The sequence below is a fragment of the Phaethon aethereus genome, assembly GCF_964289735.1.
Source record: "Phaethon aethereus genome assembly, chromosome: 2".
NCBI lineage: Eukaryota > Metazoa > Chordata > Aves > Phaethontiformes > Phaethontidae > Phaethon > Phaethon aethereus.
In genome coordinates this window covers 63,601,591-63,620,662 of record NC_138582.1, presented here as the reverse complement: position 1 = coordinate 63,620,662, position 19,072 = coordinate 63,601,591, and the positions used below count along the sequence as shown (strand labels likewise).

Below are 19,072 nucleotides of genomic sequence, written 5' to 3'. Positions count from 1 at the left end.
CTGTTGAGAAGTGGTGAAGAACCTATATGAGAGTTTTTTAGCATGTTTTAAAAGTTCAAACCAAAATATCTTAGGTAGTTTCTGGTTTGTATGGACATAAAATTAAAAAAAAGATTAATACAAAAAGCAAATGAATGCAAATTCCTCATTAATTTACTTTCAATATATTTGTCTTGGTTTTGTTTACCTATAGTTTTTTACAGAAGAGAAAAATTTGTTTTTCTGATTAATAACATAATTAATGAAATTATTAATTAGTTAATTAAGTTAATGGATTAAAAATTCATTACCTTAATGATTATCGATTGCTTCTTGCAAACAGAATTTGTAAAAAACTACAGCAATAGAAAAAAAAAAAATTAAAAGTCAGTAACCTCCACAGTTACTCAGGTAATCCAACACAGTCCTGAGTGCACTGAGATCACATACATAAGTATGTTTCAAAATATGTATATATAATATACGCATATATAAAGCTCCATTGGTAATGGCATCCAACTTGCTAATAAAAAGCCAGAGTACAGCTACTGAAAAAACAACCACCATGGAAATTTCCACACTAGAGTTTCTGCTCTCACACTGTTACTATATCCAGAACACAGAATTACTTCTGGAACTGCTATACATCTGCGACTGACAGTAAAGGCCAAAACGAATCTATTGACCTCTTTTTGAAGCCAAGTTGTTACCGGGTACCCTCATCCTGCGGACAAGCTACATCTTAGTAAAGTTAAACAAAAAGAAGCCAATAGGTATTTTATAAGTAAGTTTGTTCCTTTGTGAGAACAATGAATTAACACTATCTGAAAGAACAGGGGGAACTGGGCTGACATTAGGCAAACCTTTCAAGACCAGTTTGCTAAAGCAGCGCTCTCAGCTCACGAGTAGCAACCAGCGGTCATGCTATACTCGATTCCAGTATAACCAAGTCCCAAGACAGAGAAAAATATAAAACTTCCATTGCCGTTTTTCACGTGACATACAAGAGACAACTGTTCAGACACTAAAAAGACCTTTAGAGTAAGTATGTTTGCCAGCTGAAGCTGAGGAATCACAGCTCCTGACAATAAATGAAGCTCACAAACATTTAAAAACGTGCCCCTTGACGCTTCTGCAATGCTCAGTATATCTATGTGCAAGTGCAGGTTTGCACAGGTTCCTGCATATTCATGAACAAGACTCTTTTGTTGTGCAAATTCCAGCCTTTGCATTTTGATTACTTCCTTCTATGTTTGTACAGTACACAGCCGCAGCATGGAGGATATTTCAAACCTCCTCCTCAATCGATGACGCTACATTCATAAGCTTCGGAGAAAAGGAGGATTTATTTGTGCTTAACATTCTTGCTGGTTAGATGGTTCTCTATGCAACACGTGGCCTTCTGGATTGCCCTTTGTGAAGTGTTTAACACTCTCCTACTGTCTGTATAGATAATTACGTGCCCACTTTCAGCATTTTTAATCAGCCCATGCAAATAGGCTTGGTGAGGGAGAGATGCAACAGTATTTTACTGCTGAAATGGACACCCTGGCACTTACTGTAAATGGAATCTATATAAAAAATGAAGACCCTTATGAAATTTATTAACATTTCGTATACATGAGTTTCTGAGTTTTGCTGTTTTTTTGGAGGGGGGGTTAATTATTTTTTTTTTACTTTTCAGATCTGAGATGATTTAGTCTTCCTGTGTTTTGAGGTAGAAGGTTAAATGTTATTATGACTCTTGGAGAGAAAAGGACCTGTTCTGGAGCATCTCAAGTTATTCAGAACTGCCATATGAGATTAATTATTGCTATTACTCACTGTGAAATTCAAGGGTTAAAATGTGATTAAGAATGTATGAATTATTTTGTCTGCTTCTTCTCCACCCATACCCTATACAGCAATAACCTTGTTAGTCACATTCAGCATCAGGCATATTAATCCAACAATGCATGCTTACAGCAGAGCATATGTATGAAAAAAAGACAATTAAAATATGGTAAGTAAAAAACAAATCTTCTGGGGTCAAGCGTGGATGTAAAGACATCTGAAAGAAAAATGGTGGCTGGTCTCAAAATATTTTAAAACAAGTCCTATTTTGATTATGATGTGCAACCATGTTACAAAGGGAGAAGGCAAATTGTGCACTTCAACTGGAAGGCACAGTTCATGTTATCTCAGGATCATCAGAAGGAACATAACATGCTGTCTGCTAATACATTTGGCAAACAATAAAATTCAAATTATAGTGATTATATTAAAAATCTTTGTAACGTTTGACTTCTACCAACGATATTGGATATCTAGTAATCAGCTGAAAACTCACGCTGTGCTCTCTATGTTGTAAAATATGCAAATATGAGACCCTTCTGTAGATACAACAGAGATTATGGCTTTCCTTCTGAGCTGTCTTTTGTGTTAACTGCACAAACTTTTGGTGCCTCTTTTTCTAACTGCATATATGTCACTCAGTACAAATTTATAAGGAAACTTAGTGGTTAGGCAATGCTGAATAATGAATTAGTGATGTGCTCATTCCTAACAATTCGGTATTTATAAATTTGTTCATTACTATGCTACACAGCCTCATCTGTGGAGTTTGCTACTGTGTCCCAGGAGTCACTGACTTCTCAATGTATTTGTGATAAAAGTACAGTTCAATAAAGCTAACTTTATTCTTTTACTATATTGTCTATTTTGAGGTGCCACTGTTTTTCTTATCAAAATTAGAGCTTTCACAGCAAAGTGGAATGGCTCAGGCATTCTTTGTCAGTTGGAGAAACTCTTTTGCAGGTATGTATATCATGGCTGAATTTTCAAATCAGGGACTCAAAAAAAGCAGAACACTTTAGAAGGTGCAATAGAAATTTAGGATAAAGGAGCTTGTATATAATCCCTTCTCTCTGTCATATTCAGTTATACTGTAGAGAATTTCATTGTTATGTGAGTTTTGGTGGAACTCATTGTGACTTACTGACACTAGAGCAGTCTGAGAGGAGCCTTGGCGGAGTGAAAATGAAATATGCACTTTATAAGTCACTTACAACAAGCTATATTAGTTTCCGTTAGTAAAAGAGTTCTTCGATTAGGTACGATGATCAAAACGGGAGTAAGAGTCCTGTAGATGAGTTAAACACACAACTCCTTTTTAAAGTAGGGTTTAAGTGAATCAGATGACTAACACAGAACTTATTCCAGGTCAAGAATTTGGCAGAATGTATACTGAGAGTTGGAATGAAGTTGGAATGGAAAAAATGCAGGAATGGAACTACAATTACAACATATTACAGTATAACCTTGGCACTGCTAAATACCAGTAAATAATTAAACCTGTTCAGCAGTAAAACCGCCACTTTTCTTAAAATCAGAGCTATGGTATTACTGAAGAAAATAAGGGGAGGATACACACAAGAGATTCCTGTTTCTTTTTTAAAGTTATTTTCAGATTTTAGCAACATACCACTTGGGGAAAGAATATGAGAAAGAAGTGAAGAGACAGTGAGAAAAGAGGTAAAACAAAATCACAGAAAATTCACATCATGGGTAATTAGGCTTTTTTAAAATATTACAAAGGGGTAAAAGAAGAAAAAGGTCCTAACAAACTTAACTATTAAGTGTGGCATACTGAGAGCTCTGAGCTAACATTTGTATCTTATTATATGAAATGATAAAACTATTTATTGCAGGTGCTCATACTGCTGCTCAACCCAAAGTGACTTACAAATTCTATGACAAGCTGTTGTGGTTCAGCCCCAGCCAACAACTAAGCACCACACAGCTGCTTGCTCGCTTCCCCTCCCCAGGTGGGATGAGGGAGAGAATTGGAAAAAAAACCCCTCATGAGTTGAGATAAAAAGAGTTTAATAGAACAGTGAAGAACGAGGAAATAATAATAATAGCAGTAATAGTAGTAGTAACAGTAGTAGTAATAGTAACAGTAGTAATAATATTAATAATGGCAAAGGAATATGCAAAAACAAGTGATGCCCAATGCAACAACTGCTCACCACCTGGTGATCGATAGCCCATCCCTGAGCAGCCTTTGGCCAGCCTGGGGCAGCTGTCCTGGCTGTGCTTCTTGTGCACCTCCCCGCTGGCAGAGCAGGGGATACTGAAAAGTCCTTGACTGAGTGTAAGTGCTACAACAACTTAGCAACATCTAAAAACATCAGTGTGTTCTCAACATTATTGTCATACTAAATCCAAAACACAGCACTACACCAGCTATTAGGAAGAAAATGAACTCTATCCCAGCTGAAATTAGGACACAAGCTTATGATTTGTAATGATACTTAGAATGATTAATAATATATGATTTATAATTCTATGGCACTATGATAAACTTAATCCACAATTTAGATAATAAATCAGCAATCAGGAATTAAAGGCTTCTCTTCAGGGAGGTAGAGACCTGAGTTGATACATACATGAGTGTATGAAGTCACAGAACAACTATCTCATCAGGCACATACGTAAGGGACCTCTCCCCGCATAAGGAAAAAAGAGGATTCTTCCTGAAACTTAACTTTAATGGTTAACTGACTAATACATTTCACATTAACACCAAAAATCATCACCAAAGACTGATGGACAAATGAAAGATTTCAGTCAGATGTAGTGCCTGAAGCAAACACTGAACTTTCTGCTTCAGATAACCCTACCATCTGTGTATCTACCACTGAGAAAATGAGTATGTCAGTCTTGGGTCGCATAAAGGGAAAAAAAAATCTGAGAAATTCTCATGTCACTGCTCTGCAGTGCTTGAGCTTAATATTTTTCTCAAGAAAAGAAACAGATTCCAGATCTTAGAAATGACAGAGAATACCATATTTCATTAGATTTTCTCTGACGAAGAAAAAAACAAAATCAAAGGCAAATAAAAAAGGAACAGTTTAGTGTGGTTCAATGGGTCTCTGAATGCAGAGCATGAATAAACTCAGAAATACTTGAAGTTGTTTAAATTTCAATGTCTTGTCTACAAAATAGAAGAAAATATATTTCAGAAAAAGGAGTGTGTCATGGATCTGTGGCTCCTTCTGTTCTCAAAACTCCAAGAACAAACCTACTGCCTCCATGTCTCTACTCGGCTGGAAACTTACAATATTTGACAAAGTTTGGCTGGGGCTTGTGTTTAACTTGTCTTCAGCTTGACTTTGGCTATTTTGTTGGATACTTCTGGCCAGCACTTAATCTACTTGACCAGACAGCTTCCATACGTAGAAAATACTGTCTAATGTAAATGGCAGAATTGCACCAAAGCAAAAGAAAGAATATTTCAAAAGGAACAAAGAGTCCATATGTGTTTACTTTTCTCAGTGCCTCACCCCAAGAGATGAAAAACAATTCTGAATTCTTAGGAATCTCCTCTTATGCTCCTAAAAAGGTACCTCAGCCAGCTTGTTTTGCTAAAAGGAAAGCTTGGACAACTGCTTTTTGCAGTTTCCAGACAGTGAATTTTAAACGTTGCTTATGGCCTTTGTTATGGATTGTTTGCTTTACAATATCAGCAAAACAAATCCTGTAACTTTGGCAGGAGTCTGAAAACAGTATCTTCCCAACTGATCTGGGCTATGAGATATTTCATCTGTACCTGTTTTACTGCTTTGCTGGCATGTTTCTTGGATTGCATGTAATTAATGCAATGCAGTGCAAATTTACAGTACCTTCATCTGGACAGTTAAGTGGGGGTGCCCACTTAATGGGAGCACACTTCCCATTTCAGGGGCTTAAAATCAGAGACAGTCAGGGACTAATGCCCGTGTATGTGGAGCAGCAGTTCCAACAGTTTGAGGAGAAGTAAGTGCACTCGTGCAGATCAACTGCATTCTGAGGCATAGTGTCTCCAACACACCCAATACCTAAATTAATGAGAATGAGGTGTCTGAATACGTTATACATGTCCATAAATTAAGGAAACCCTGTTGACATTGATGATTCAACATTAGAACTCCCCAAGCCAATCCGAAGCTGTTCAGGTGGAAAGCCTGGCTCTTGGAAAAGTGAATGCTAGGCTGTCTTAGATGCACAGTATTAATCAGTACAAAGCTATTGTAGTGCCTAACAGTTGTGAATTCCCGTTTTCTGATTGATGGATAGATTGCATGGGATTATCCCTAATCAGGTACTTCAAATAATGTGAATCTCTCCATCTGGCATCGAACTAAGTGACACAAAACTGCTTCCCCCAAATCTCAGCAGGGTTTGGATAGGGAAGAAGACAAATTAAGTAAATCACTGTGCAAGAAATATTTACTTTCCTTGGTTCACTAAATAATGAAAAATAAGAATGGTTCTAACTTCATAAGTAGTACAAAGATACATATTTACAAACTCCAATTCAGTGCAAAACTAAACAGAAAAATCTAGCAGTTTCAAAGAATCTGTGTCCATTCCTCCCGTATTTTAGACATCCTCCCAGCTGTGTAGTTATTACATTTCATTGGACAAGTGAACAGTTTAGTTTTGTACATCTGAGTCCATATTCCATTTAAATGCAAAGCAATATTAATTAATTGTCTGAAAGCTTAATTTTCATCCATTTATTTGTCATAGTATGTCTTTGTGAATATGTCTTTATTTTAATGGGAGGAATTTATTTTCTTAAACAAAGTAATATTAAAACTGAGGATGGATAATAAATATATAAAACTGAGCTCTTAATGTTCATGCAAACCACACATATATACTGCAAAGGTGTTAAAACTCAGTAAAAAATAAGAACCTATTTAAAAATATTTCTTTTAAAGCAATTGTCTACATTTAATATTTAAGCCTTCGGGAAAAAGTAAAGCAACAACACTTTTACTGTGTAACATTCTCTTAAAATATGTATGAGCACTTCATTTCTGATAAGACAGCATGCATCAGGAATTTGCTGCATTAAGGTTCTAGCAGATCAAGGGACAAAGAAAACAATGTTCAGAAAGATGGGAAAGATGCTGATTAAAAAATAAAAAACAAACAAATCAAGAACAGGTTTTGACATGAGCATTAGTGTTGCCCTATATAGTCTTCAGATGTTATTGAAGATACTGACTTTTCTCCAGTTCGATTTTTTACCTCTACGTTTTTCTGCCAGTATAAATCTAGTCTTTATGCGTTTCCAAATCAGACTGATAAAGCACTCCCAAAAAATCAAAGGGGAGGAATTAGATCAAAGACAATAAAGCATGACAGATAAAGGCAGAGCTAGCTCATAATAATAAACCACAGAAAAACAATCCACTTTTCATCAGGTTGCATGGTCCATGGATTGTAGCAGACGATGATATTCAGATACTAGCATGGAATTAAAATACTGTAGGAGGCCTGAAAAAGCAGAGAGATAAAACTCGTATTTTACTTGAATATATACAAACACGATACATAGTTTGTTAGTACTGATGTGCCATATATAAAAATAGAGCAGTACAGAAAGCAACTATCTTGTAAAAAAAAAAAAAAAAGAATTTAACTATGGAGTGACTTTTTTCATCATTAAACACAGAGAATGAAACATGTGTGTCATTTTGAGATATGTATAATAAATCAACTTTAAGTGATTAATCTGAATTAGTATTAGCAGCTTAATTGTAGTAAACAATGATTCCCGTTTCCAAAGACAGTTTCCTTCAGAATCAATTAAAAGTGTGTCAACTCGCAGATATACTACTCTGAATAAGTAAACATTAGTAAGTCTTCAATCATGTTTTTATGCAAAAATAACCCCCTTCCCCTTTAATAAAATGCATACTTGCAAATACAAATTTAGCCAAAGAGTCAGATGAGTGGGTTATTCACAAAGAATGAGATAAAGCTAAAACCTAGGGGTTTAGTTTCTTTCTTGCTTGCTTGGTTGGCTTTCCCCAGAACACTATGGTGGGTTTCAGGCATTGTTTTGGGCATTTTATTCACTTTCTGATATTGCTGTAAGTATGCTTCTTGAACTAGTGTCACATGAGTTAGTTTGAGGCCCGGGGGAAGGAATGATTTAGCAAATTATTCTTACTAAAATTGTGTATTTGAATGAGCCTCACAGCTTAATCATTGAAACATGGGTCATTCATTGTTAATTTTTAGTAAAATGATATTAAATAAAAAAAGTAGTGATTTTTAATGGTGAAGTCATAACAGAAAAGTAGCAGAGCACTAAAATGCTCTGGTGACACCAGTCTGAATATACAAAGTTACTAGTTAAGTGGTAACTCCCATCTATAAGAAACTTCAGAGGAATTTTGATCGTTACCTCCTTAGGTTGCAGGGTCCATTTGATCCATGTTTTTGTTTGTGATCACCTACTGTACTTTTGTGAATATTTGTTAATGATATTGAACAAGTAAGCACACATCGAAATGCATATAAATACTTTTAACAAGGCAATGTGGCTAACCCAAGAGTGTAGAGACACCTGTAATTTCACAGATTGCTTGAGAAAATTCAGGCTCAGCATAAGGGAGTATGACGAACTTAGAAAAGACTAGAACCATAAAATACAAAATGAAACATCACCAAAGACAGAGATAAATGCAGAATTATTTCTGCACGGAAACGCAGAAAAGGTAGTGGACCTAACAGCAAGATACAAAATGCATTAAAAAGATGTGAAAAGAGGGCAAAACAGAGCTCCGTGGACATTTAAAACTGATCTGAAGATGGAAATGGCAATGAGGATTAAAACTGCAGGCAGAAAAAAAAGGTAGCCTTTTTATGGGTTCACAATGTTCTCTGTACTCCTGCTTGCAATTATACTCTAGGGTGGCAATCAGTCATCAGGAACATCCAAAAAGACTAATATCTACCATAACAGAAGTTATTCCATTCATACTGTATGATGAACATTTTTCCATGATCCAGACTTAATTTCTTCTTCATCAAAAGTACTCAAATTATATCACACTAGTGTTTAAGCACAGTGAGACTCATAAACCTTAAGAATGCAATTCAACTGCAGTTAAATAAAAGTCAGAGGAAGCTTAAGCTCCTACTAAATATAAGATGTATTAATGTTTATTTCAAACAGGGGGTCGAATATATTGAAAAGTAATATTCAACAAATGGAAGTCTATGGAGAAGCCATGTATTCCATCTTTCCTTATAATGAGAGGCTAATCTAACTTATCAGACTGCTTCTCAAAAACTCCTGCTTATTTCTTCCTGCTGCTTCTCCTTAGCTCTTACCTTCCAGACTCAAATGTGAACCATGTTGAGTCACGTCCGTATCTCCTCAAAGAGCTCAGAGGCCACATGACCAGCTTGACCTTGGCATTGTGGATGTCCCAGAGATAGATGTTTTCATGTGTGATCTGCATTGTACATTCCCCATAGATATCTAAATTTGGTGTAGGCATAAGATACACATTGAATCGTTCTGGAAGAAAAAACACAACGCAAAATAAGGTATCACCGATTTTATACTGGGAAAAAAAATTAAAATATTTAGTCACTGATGGTTCAGAAATCAAGACCAAATTTCTAGTCTCGAACAGAGGTGAGGATCCACTGATGTCAAAGAAGCCTTGCTAGTATACATGAGAGAAATAAGAGGAGAATCTTCTTCATTTCATTTTCATTATAAATAATGCAGCAGACTGAAACATCTTTCGCAGCTGATCTGCATAGTCCTCTTTGACAGATGTCCCCAGCAGCTTAACTGAAGCCGTTTATCCTCACATTAAGGTCCATGACTCTTTGCAAATCAGAATTCACAATGACTTGAACTCTGACAGGGATTCCTCTCTCAAAAAATGAAACTATAGGTATCTTGGCAAAACACGTATATAGAACCATTGCCTCTTAGAAAAATTGTCCTTGAAATTGCAACCCTGGTTTTACTTACTGAAGCTCGTTAATAATACCATTCTTTGTGTTCAGTTTCTATTTTTTTGCCAAACTCGTTATCATCTGTCAAATTAATAACATTTTTAATTATCTGTGTCTTTCTTGAAAAATCTGATTCAACACCATATATTACAATGGTCATGACATCAATTGCTATCAACTGCACTTCTACTGCAAAGTGCACTCATTGCAGTAAGAGGTCAAAGGCATTAGCGATTTTCTGAAGTGCCTGAATGCACATGAAGTGCATGTGATTTAATAAGCAATGCAAAAACTATCCTTAAAAAAAAGGAAAAAAGGAAAAAGCCAAGATGATATAAACCACCATTAACTCATATGGAAGGAAGTAAATCACAGTAATAGCAAGAGAATTTTAAATAAAAATGTAATTTTCTTTGAAGAATAACTAATGTTTCTACTAGTTTCTTCTACAAAGAATGAAAAACTCAGTTAAGTTTCAGGTTGTACAGCTGAAAGTGTTAGCTTATAGTTTAACTGTAAAGTCACTGAAATCTTAGGGCTTAATAGCATAATATGGGAGATTGCAGCTGATTCACAACTTCCTTTCACAATTTTCTTTCATTTTTGAAATAGAATAGAAATGCAAAATGTCAATGCTATTGCACTGAAGGGTGTTGACAAAAAAGGTAAGAATGATTTAAAGTATGAGCATGAGAAATGCTCATTCAATAAACAGTACTGGGAAAATGTACTTTAAAGGGATGCCTGATAGGAAAATTGTCTCCAATTACTTAATAAATTAATGACAGTTTGGTGTGGAACATTTTTAATCCACCATTTGCACTGAATTTTCTCATGGTGTCCCCATAAAAAATAAGAGGGAATTTAAAGTAATCAGAAGAGTAAATAAATAAAAATAAAGTGAGAGAAATTTGTCATAACAGTCAAAATTAGATGCAACTTCCCATTGTGTTCAACATTCAATATCACAAGCATTTTGTCTTTATTTTTAAACATTTGCTATATATACTTTTCTGAAAAACCCGTGAAAATTTTGCAAATAAGTGGGTTGATATAAAACATGTTAGAAGTGTGTGTGGAGTATGTGTGTGTGTGTATCAATAAAGTAGCAAAAGTTTGTCTAAGGAATTAATGGAAGCAGGGAACTGCTGGGTGAGCAGTAAGAACTGCCGTCCTGCATAGCTACAAGTAAACTTGTCATTCCCAATGTTATACTGTTTCAGTCAATTTAATTTTGTCCTATTAATGATTCCCCAGCTGATTCATTCAGTCTCATAGCCATTCAACCTCTTCTCCCAGGTTCTAGTTCTCATTAATCACACTAATGGGTGTTAGCCCTAAAAGTTTCATTTTATGACTAAGGTCCCAAGTGTGAAACTCTTAATGTTTTCTAAAAGTCTTCTGACACATGGCACAAATAGATTAGCAGATGATGCTGAGATCATTGCAAAGAATTTCCCCTAACCCTCAGAGGAGTGCATTGGGCACAGGTCTCACGTAATGCCTACTGAAGTAAATGGAAAGACTTACATGGGAGTATGGGTCAATGACTGCATTGGGAAGGGAATGGTAGAGAACAAGATAGCTTATACTTTGCAATGGAATTATAATTTTTTTAATGTATGTGTGTATATATATGCGTCCTTTTTCAGTATCTGTATACCATTGTGATGGTCATGCAAAAAAACCTAGGAGCTACGCAGGTATGCTTTTATCATATATTAGACTCCAATTTTGCATTGTCATGCTGTTACTGTTACTTACCTCTTCTGTTTGAAAGACGCAGATGACTGACATCAGCCAGTTCTCTTTTACGTTACGTGAAATCACACAATGTGTCTATGGGGGAATGGGCCTGCTATAGGTGAATATAGTATTTCCCTGTCTTCACTGACAGAATGCATCAGACAGCAGAGAAAGTGGGATGGTACAATTATTTTCTGAAGTAAACATTAAACTCTTGTGTTGAAAGCACAGAATATTTCAACTTGCTTTAGAAGTTACCAGGATACTCATGAAATACTCAACTTCTCTGAAGTGTTTGAAGATATTATCGCGTGAAGGATATTCAGGACATAAGCAATACTCAAACTGTCAGGATACATTTCCTGACTTTGCATGGGAGGTCAGTGTCTAAGGTGAGGTGTCATGGATTAAAGAAAATATGTCTGATTAAACTGAACATCAGCTGCAGGGCAAAACATAGCACCCTTGGAACTTACTCAAATTGGCAAGAAAACCAAGTGTACAAACATATGGGCTGGAGAAGACTGAAGATGGATATACTTGCTTTTGAAACAAAAGCTAATACTTTTGAGTAGTGGAAGACTGAGGACATGGAAAGGTGTGGATACTACTAAATGATTTTAGGAACTAAAATGCAGGGTCCAATTTTTCCATTTCAGAAAATGTTTCAACAGCTATCTAGGTAATGGTAGTACAATCATTCAGTTTTGAGAGGCAAGTTTTGCCTTTAAACTTATCCAGGCAAGAACAAAAAATCATAGGCTAGATTTGGGATCCCAGCTGAATTCGGTCACCAGAACCTCTGACTCATATTGAATAGGATATTTAGCATCTCTGTGGGTCAGACACCATCTACATGTGAGTGGGATGAGGTCTTTTGGGAAGTGGTTTACAAGATCTCTTCACCCTTTAGTTTACAAGACCAATGTTTTTTATAAACTATTAGAGTATTTTTAGTAGTTGAGTATTTTGTTTTCTAGGGCTCCAGTAATGGGGAAGAGGATTAGGAGGACGGTGAAGTAGGTGAGGGAGGATAGCTGGCCAATTATGATGAACAGGTCTTCTACTGGTTGGCTGCCCACCCATGTTCAGATGAGAAGGTTAGTGACTAGGGTTCAGTATAGGAGTTGAGAGAGTGGGCAGAAAGCTATTGTGTGTTGTTTGGATTTGTGAAGGAGAGGGCTTAAGAATAGGAGTAGTACGGAGGCAGCTGGAGCTAGTACTCCTCCTAGTTTGTTAGGGATTGAGCATAGGATGGCATATGCGAGTAAGTATCATTCTGGTTTGATATGAGGGGGTGTGACTACTGGGTTTGCTGGTGTGAAGTTTTCTGGGTCTCCCAGTAAATGGGTGAGAATAGGGCTAAGGTTACGAGTGGGAGGAGTATGAGTATGAATCCTAGGATGTCTTTTAGGGAGAAGTAGAGGTGGAATGTGACTTTGCCACAGTTTGATACAACGCCTCGGGGGTTGTTTGAGCCCGATTTGTGGAGGAAGCTGAGGTGGATGCATGAAGGATGGAAGGGTTAATTTATCAATGTAACTCTAGTGTTGATGACATGAGAAAAAAGTGTGAATAAAATGTGTGGTTATAATGCAGTGAATATTTAGTTGAAAGCTACTAGTGCTGTTTAGAAACTTAGAGGTAGTGTAAAAGTAAGAAATTGTGTCCTACAAGCATTTGCTAAATAACAGCGTAAGTGTTTGTGGATACACCATAACCAAATGGAAGACAAAGTGCATCAGTGACAAGACGATTCCCCATATACTTCAACTGCCTCATTCTGTAACTACTGAGGACCAAAGCTAGGCTGCAACACATTGTAAGCCCAGGTCTTAGACTGTAATTACCTCAGTGCACTGGAGGGGCTGCCTGAAGATGCCCCCCCAAAAAAGGGAACCAAAAGTGCTAAGACTATCCAGATGTCACTATCACAGGTGAGATGTTGATATATAGCCTACCAGATGTCTCATGAAAAGAAATGTGTAAGGATTAATTGATATATGGCCCTGATATAGGAACCAAAACTGTTCACTGGGTAGTAAGATTAAGTAAAATATAAGTTAGAGGGACCCAGAAAATAGAGACATGGAAGAAACCAAACAAGTAGATGCTATTCTGTTGGCCAAACAAGGCTGAGACTGAGCAGGTGCAATTCCTCAGCATTCAGATTCACTATCCTCCTCCCTCCTTTAAAACTGGTGAGAGCAAAGTACAGGGTGTGGGGAGCCAGGATGAGAAAAAAATGCTGATATACGGCTACACTTATTATTCCACTCTTTTCCATGTAATTGCTCTTTCCCACCTCCCTGAAAAAGCAGAGCAATGCTTCATCATACACTTTGTGCATGTAAAGGTGTTTAGCACTGGGGCTTTGGCAAGAATATGACTTTTAGTAACGTTTTCCAGAGCACAGAAGCATGAGAGTCTTTGTTAAAATGAGCATGTTGATTGAGATGGAGACTTGGCAGCAACTCTGAAATGCTGTCAGCATTTCAGCTCAAAGTCCAGTTGTACTGGGGAAGCAAAATGACTGTTAGGCCAAATGATCCTGGTTCTTTTTATCACTGGATTCCTTAGCCTAAATCATCCCAGTCAGAAAACTGACCGGACAACATTGCAATCTTGCAATCCAGATGCTTTGTTTCATTTCAGCTTAAAGCTGAGAGGGAAAAGCTACTTATGGAAGGAGGCAGTCAGGTTGGTAGGGTCTATATAAGAAAAGGCTTTAAAAGCAAACATTCAGTCTCTATCTCGAAGTGACTCCTTCTACATCTCTGAGACTTCTGCTGCTGATCATCTGTAGCTAATTTTCAGGTGGAAAGAAACCTTTAAGTCTTGAATTCACAGCATTTTGTGTTCATTCATATGTCAGGTCTATTAGAATGATTCTCTCCTGCTTTACACCGTAAGGAACCAGGACTCCAGAATTAATTTTATCCCTTTGCTTATAATTATTCTGCTTTGCTTGCATTAAAGATGTATTGAAATCTTTATTAACATATCGATGAAAATATAAAGGCTATAATAAAGAAATTTTTTCAAATTATTTCACTGATATGTAGTAAGGTAGAGAAGAATCTGGAATCTCATTGGATTAATCAGCTACTAAAATTGTAAATATCTTTCTTTTTTTAATAAATCTGGCTATATTTGGTTTATTTTTTTTTTTTAAATGAAGTATAAAAATGGATTAAGGATAACAGAAGATGAATAAAAAACATGCAAAATGCTTTCATGTAGTAAATCACAAACAGGGATTCTACAGACCCTAGAAAATGCCTTAAAACAAGTCAGCTCTGTGAACGTGATTACAAAGACTCTATGCCTTGGCTGTAGTTACTAATCTCAATATGTAGCATAAAGAAATAACTCATAAACCTCTTCTGAGGATTCAGGATGTTCACTATGAAAAGCTACAGAAATTAATGAGTTTCTTGCAATTAAAACTCAGGAAGCAAAACTGCTGTTTTTAAATAAAAAAGGAAGGTAAAACAAATGTTATGAAAAAGAGGAACAACTTTACAAAGGAAGTAAGTTTATGAGATATTGATTTATATATTAGGCAGGTAGTAAAAGTAAAAAGAATCAAGTATATTTTAAACTTTTCCAGACTTCTAAAATCAAAATTAGCTTTATAATGAATGGGGGGAAAAAAAAAAAGACAAAGCACTAGTAACACATAATAGAAAAGCATCACATTGACATCACAGGCATGTTACCTAAACAATAAATGAGCTACAGCAGCAAAAGATGGATCAGGCCTTTTCTTCAGTTTAAAAAGTTGTATTTTTACCTTTGCCTAGTTTCTTCACTGTTTACATCAACTTTACAAGTAAAATTTAATACAATATGATTTAGTACAAGTATTCAGCTTGGAAAGAGTGATATTTTGTAAAAAAATCATGAGTATGGTCTAATTCTAGATATGAAGACAGCCAGGCAGGTTAAAATATTAAAAAAAACCCAGATTTGTTTTTGTTGTTATATTTTGGGGTGTATTACAAGTGCTTCCAAATGCATTGAGAGCTGAAAAGGAAGTTTCCACTTCCAAATGGAGACAGCACTCTACATTCATGATTACTCTCCCTAGAAGCGGCTTGAGAAACCTAAGGAATATGAAATGTTTGTGTAAGTATCACAGGATATTGTTTTGAAGACTACTTGTTCGCAGTGTTACCAGATCCAACCAAGTCCAGATTTTCTTTCCTGGAGTTATAAGTGTGTATTATTATTTGTCTTATCATTGTACAGACAGCTCCACTGCCATTATACTAAATTCATTATCTGAATAGGATCATATAGCCTTCACAGCTTTTGATTTAATACTATATTTTCATTCTCTATCAAATAATCTAAATGGACATTCATAAACAGTAAGAGACTGTGTCTGGTGTGAAAAGAAATTTAAACAGAAACAGGGTTGGTGCTGTAGGGCTGAGGTACACAAATCACTCAGATTTGGAGGAGGAAGAAGGTAAAATAGTTGGAGAGTGACAGAAACTTCATTTCAAATCTCACTTTTATTGGAATCTGCATATCATTGCAAACTAAGCAGCTACTAGTTGTGAGTCTTAAATGTAAAAAAACCCCAACAACTAAGGGTCATTTTCTGCATCAGAGTATACATGGTAAGACTTGTGGTAATACTTCTTGAAAGTAATAACACAGTTTAAATCCAATGAGAAGTTTTCTGTTACTGATGTGCTTTGCACAAGAATTGTTTAGATGTCTTCTCTATTCTTCCTCTGATATAAGCAGTGCAGATCTATAGTTCAGTTTTTTTAGCTATCACCAGTGCAGATTTTCTTGCTGCTGGTGGCTCAAGCAACATTGCAACTGCAATAAAATAGATCTTACTAGCACTTACTGAACAACTCAGAACTATAAAAGAGCAGCTCTTTCAGATTGCTGCACTACCATAAATTTTTATCTTCATATGACAGAAATGCCTTACGAATATATGGCTTTTTAGCCATGACATTTACACATCAAACAAGCAATTTTTCCAGCCTTTGGAACAAACTGATTTTCAAACCATATTGTTGCATTCATGTCACAGGGAATCAGGTGTCTTCCCTTCTGAAATCAAAAGCTCATCTCAGGAGAACAAGAAGAGTGAGGATAAACTGCTCTCAATCCCTCAATCCTTCAATCTCAATCAAAGCAGCATTGAGGCTGCTCCCAATCCCTTCATTCCCCAGCCTGTATTGACACTGGAGGTTGCCCTGCATCTGAGTCGGGGCAACCCCCCATATCAATACAGGCTGGGGGATGAAGGGATTGAGAGCAGCCCTGACAAGAAGGACCTGGGGGTATTGATGGATGACAAAATGGACAGGAGCCAGCAATGGGCGCTCGCAGCCCAGAAGGCCAACCGAATCCTGGGCTGCATCAAAAGAAGCGTGGCCAGCAGGTCATGGGAGGGGATTCTGCCCCTCTACTCCACTCTGGTGAAACCCCATCTGGAGTTCTGTGTCCAACTCTGGAGTGCTCAGCACAGGAAAGACATGGACCTGTGGGAGAGGGTCCAGACCAGGGCCACAAAAACCGTCGGGGGGATGGAACACATCTCCTATAAAAAAAAGCTGAGATAGCTGAGGTTGTTCAGCCTGGAGAAGAGAAGGCTCTGGGAAGACCTGATTGCAGCCTTCCAGTACTTAAAGGGGGCTTATAAGGAAGATGGTGACAAACTTTTCAGCAGGGCCTGTTGTGATAGGACAAGGGGTAATGGTTTTAAACTCGAAGAGGGCAGATTTAGACTAGATAGAAGGAAGACATTTTTCACAATGAAGGTGATGAAACACTGGAACAGGTTGCCCAGAGATGGTAGATGCCCCATCGCTGGAAACATTGAAGGTCAGGTTGGATGAGGCTCTGAGCAACCTGCTCTATTTGAAGATGTCCCTGCTCATTGCAGGGGGGGTTGGACCAGATGACCTTTAAAGGTCCCTTCCAGCCCAAAGTATTCTATGATTCTATGATAAACGGGATCAGATGAAACAAAGATATGTTAGGCAAATTACAGAAAACATATACTTTCCTTGCCAAGTATTTTCTCAAATGTGAGTTCTTGGGTATAAAAAATAGAAGTAGCATGTAGCAATGAGCTTTTATGGTCCCAGGGCATAGAAAATAACAATTAAGACTATTACTAAAAATGTTGTAAACTGAAGGTACTGGTTATGGGGATTATATACAAGGGCTAATACAGAAACCTACACAACAGAAAACTTTTTTGTCAAGAGATAGCAAGTTTAGTTGATGTCTTCAGTGAATACCCTTACAAGTGCATGACACACACTCTAAGAATGGAATGGGAAAGTAGTTGGACAGATGAAAAACATAGCATATTACAAATAATATTGCTATCAAAATGTAAAGCAGCTCATGAAAAAAATTATTAGGCTAGTTCTTTTATGATCAAGGAAGCATCTTTATCAAATTTTAAACATTTCAGAAAATCTTTAGGGTAAAGTAACCATTTGAAAAAGACAGTGGAATGAGATGGGATTAATGGTTAATACACCTGTTCTTTTGGGTTTAATGGCATTAACACCCTGTTATATCATAGAGGTATCAACAGTTTAACATCATTATCCCATTGCTTTGAGCCCTTAAGAGGTAAAATATATAATATAGCTAAAAATGCAGAACCACTGGCACTGTAATCTTTATGACAATGCAGTCTGTGGTCTTGCTCAGATACTAAGAGATACCTTTTTTTCAGTGACCTGAAAGAGAGCCCTCGTATGGTTCAGGCAGCAGAACCTGCATGAAACTAGATGCTGAGGCTTTACCATTCTATTACAGGTTTTACAAACTATATTCTCACATCTCTGTTTCAAGTAAATATTAACACATTGATTAATTCAAGAGGAATTCTATGAAGCGACACACTTGCAATATGTTTTGAAATAATGACATTCAAAGGTACTATACCAGTGTACTGTTTTTATTTAACACAAAAAATGTAAAATGACCCTGATAGTGACACAGCTGCCATTTTTACAATGAACAAGATTTTAGACACTTCATACATATAGTCACTATTCGTGAATTTCAAATTAGAAAATGAACTTTGACCTTTCACTTTCAGGTCAACAAAAGCTCACTAGACTTTTGAAAGGTTTTTAGGTATCTTTTGAACTCCAGTTTTTGATAACATGCCTTTAAAAGCTACAATATGGGGAAAAGGTGCAAGAAAATAAATTTAAAATTTGATTTTTTTGTCAGAGCTCACCGAATTATTCCACCATACAATTAGTTACCTTTTCCATAAAACAGTAAAACAGTCATGTGGGGCATAATGCTGCCAAGTCTGCAGAATAAGATAACTAGTATAAACTGAAGTCACAATTCCACTCAACTGATTTTACTGAAGGAATCTGCTAAAGAAATTTGAGTGCAACTGCAGGTTCCTATAGCACCACTAAGTGAACAAAATGCTAGATTTCGTACCAATAGCAAGAATCTCTGTACTCTTCCTTCCTTCCAAGTTGATTAAAAGACTCCCAAACCAGATTTTGCTTTGCTTCTGAACAAG

At 36.6% G+C, this 19,072-nt stretch overlaps 1 protein-coding gene across 1 annotated transcript in view; it reads right to left on the bottom strand.

The window, feature by feature from the left end:
- Positions 1–19,072, bottom strand: part of DOK6 (docking protein 6) — a gene marked incomplete at its 3' end in the record, with an annotated part of 266,062 nt that overhangs the window by 90,393 nt on the left and 156,597 nt on the right. The window contains exon 5 of the mRNA XM_082015374.1: positions 9,139–9,328. Within this exon, the coding sequence (XP_081871500.1) occupies positions 9,139–9,328 (190 nt within the window). The remainder of the gene's footprint in view (positions 1–9,138; positions 9,329–19,072) is intronic.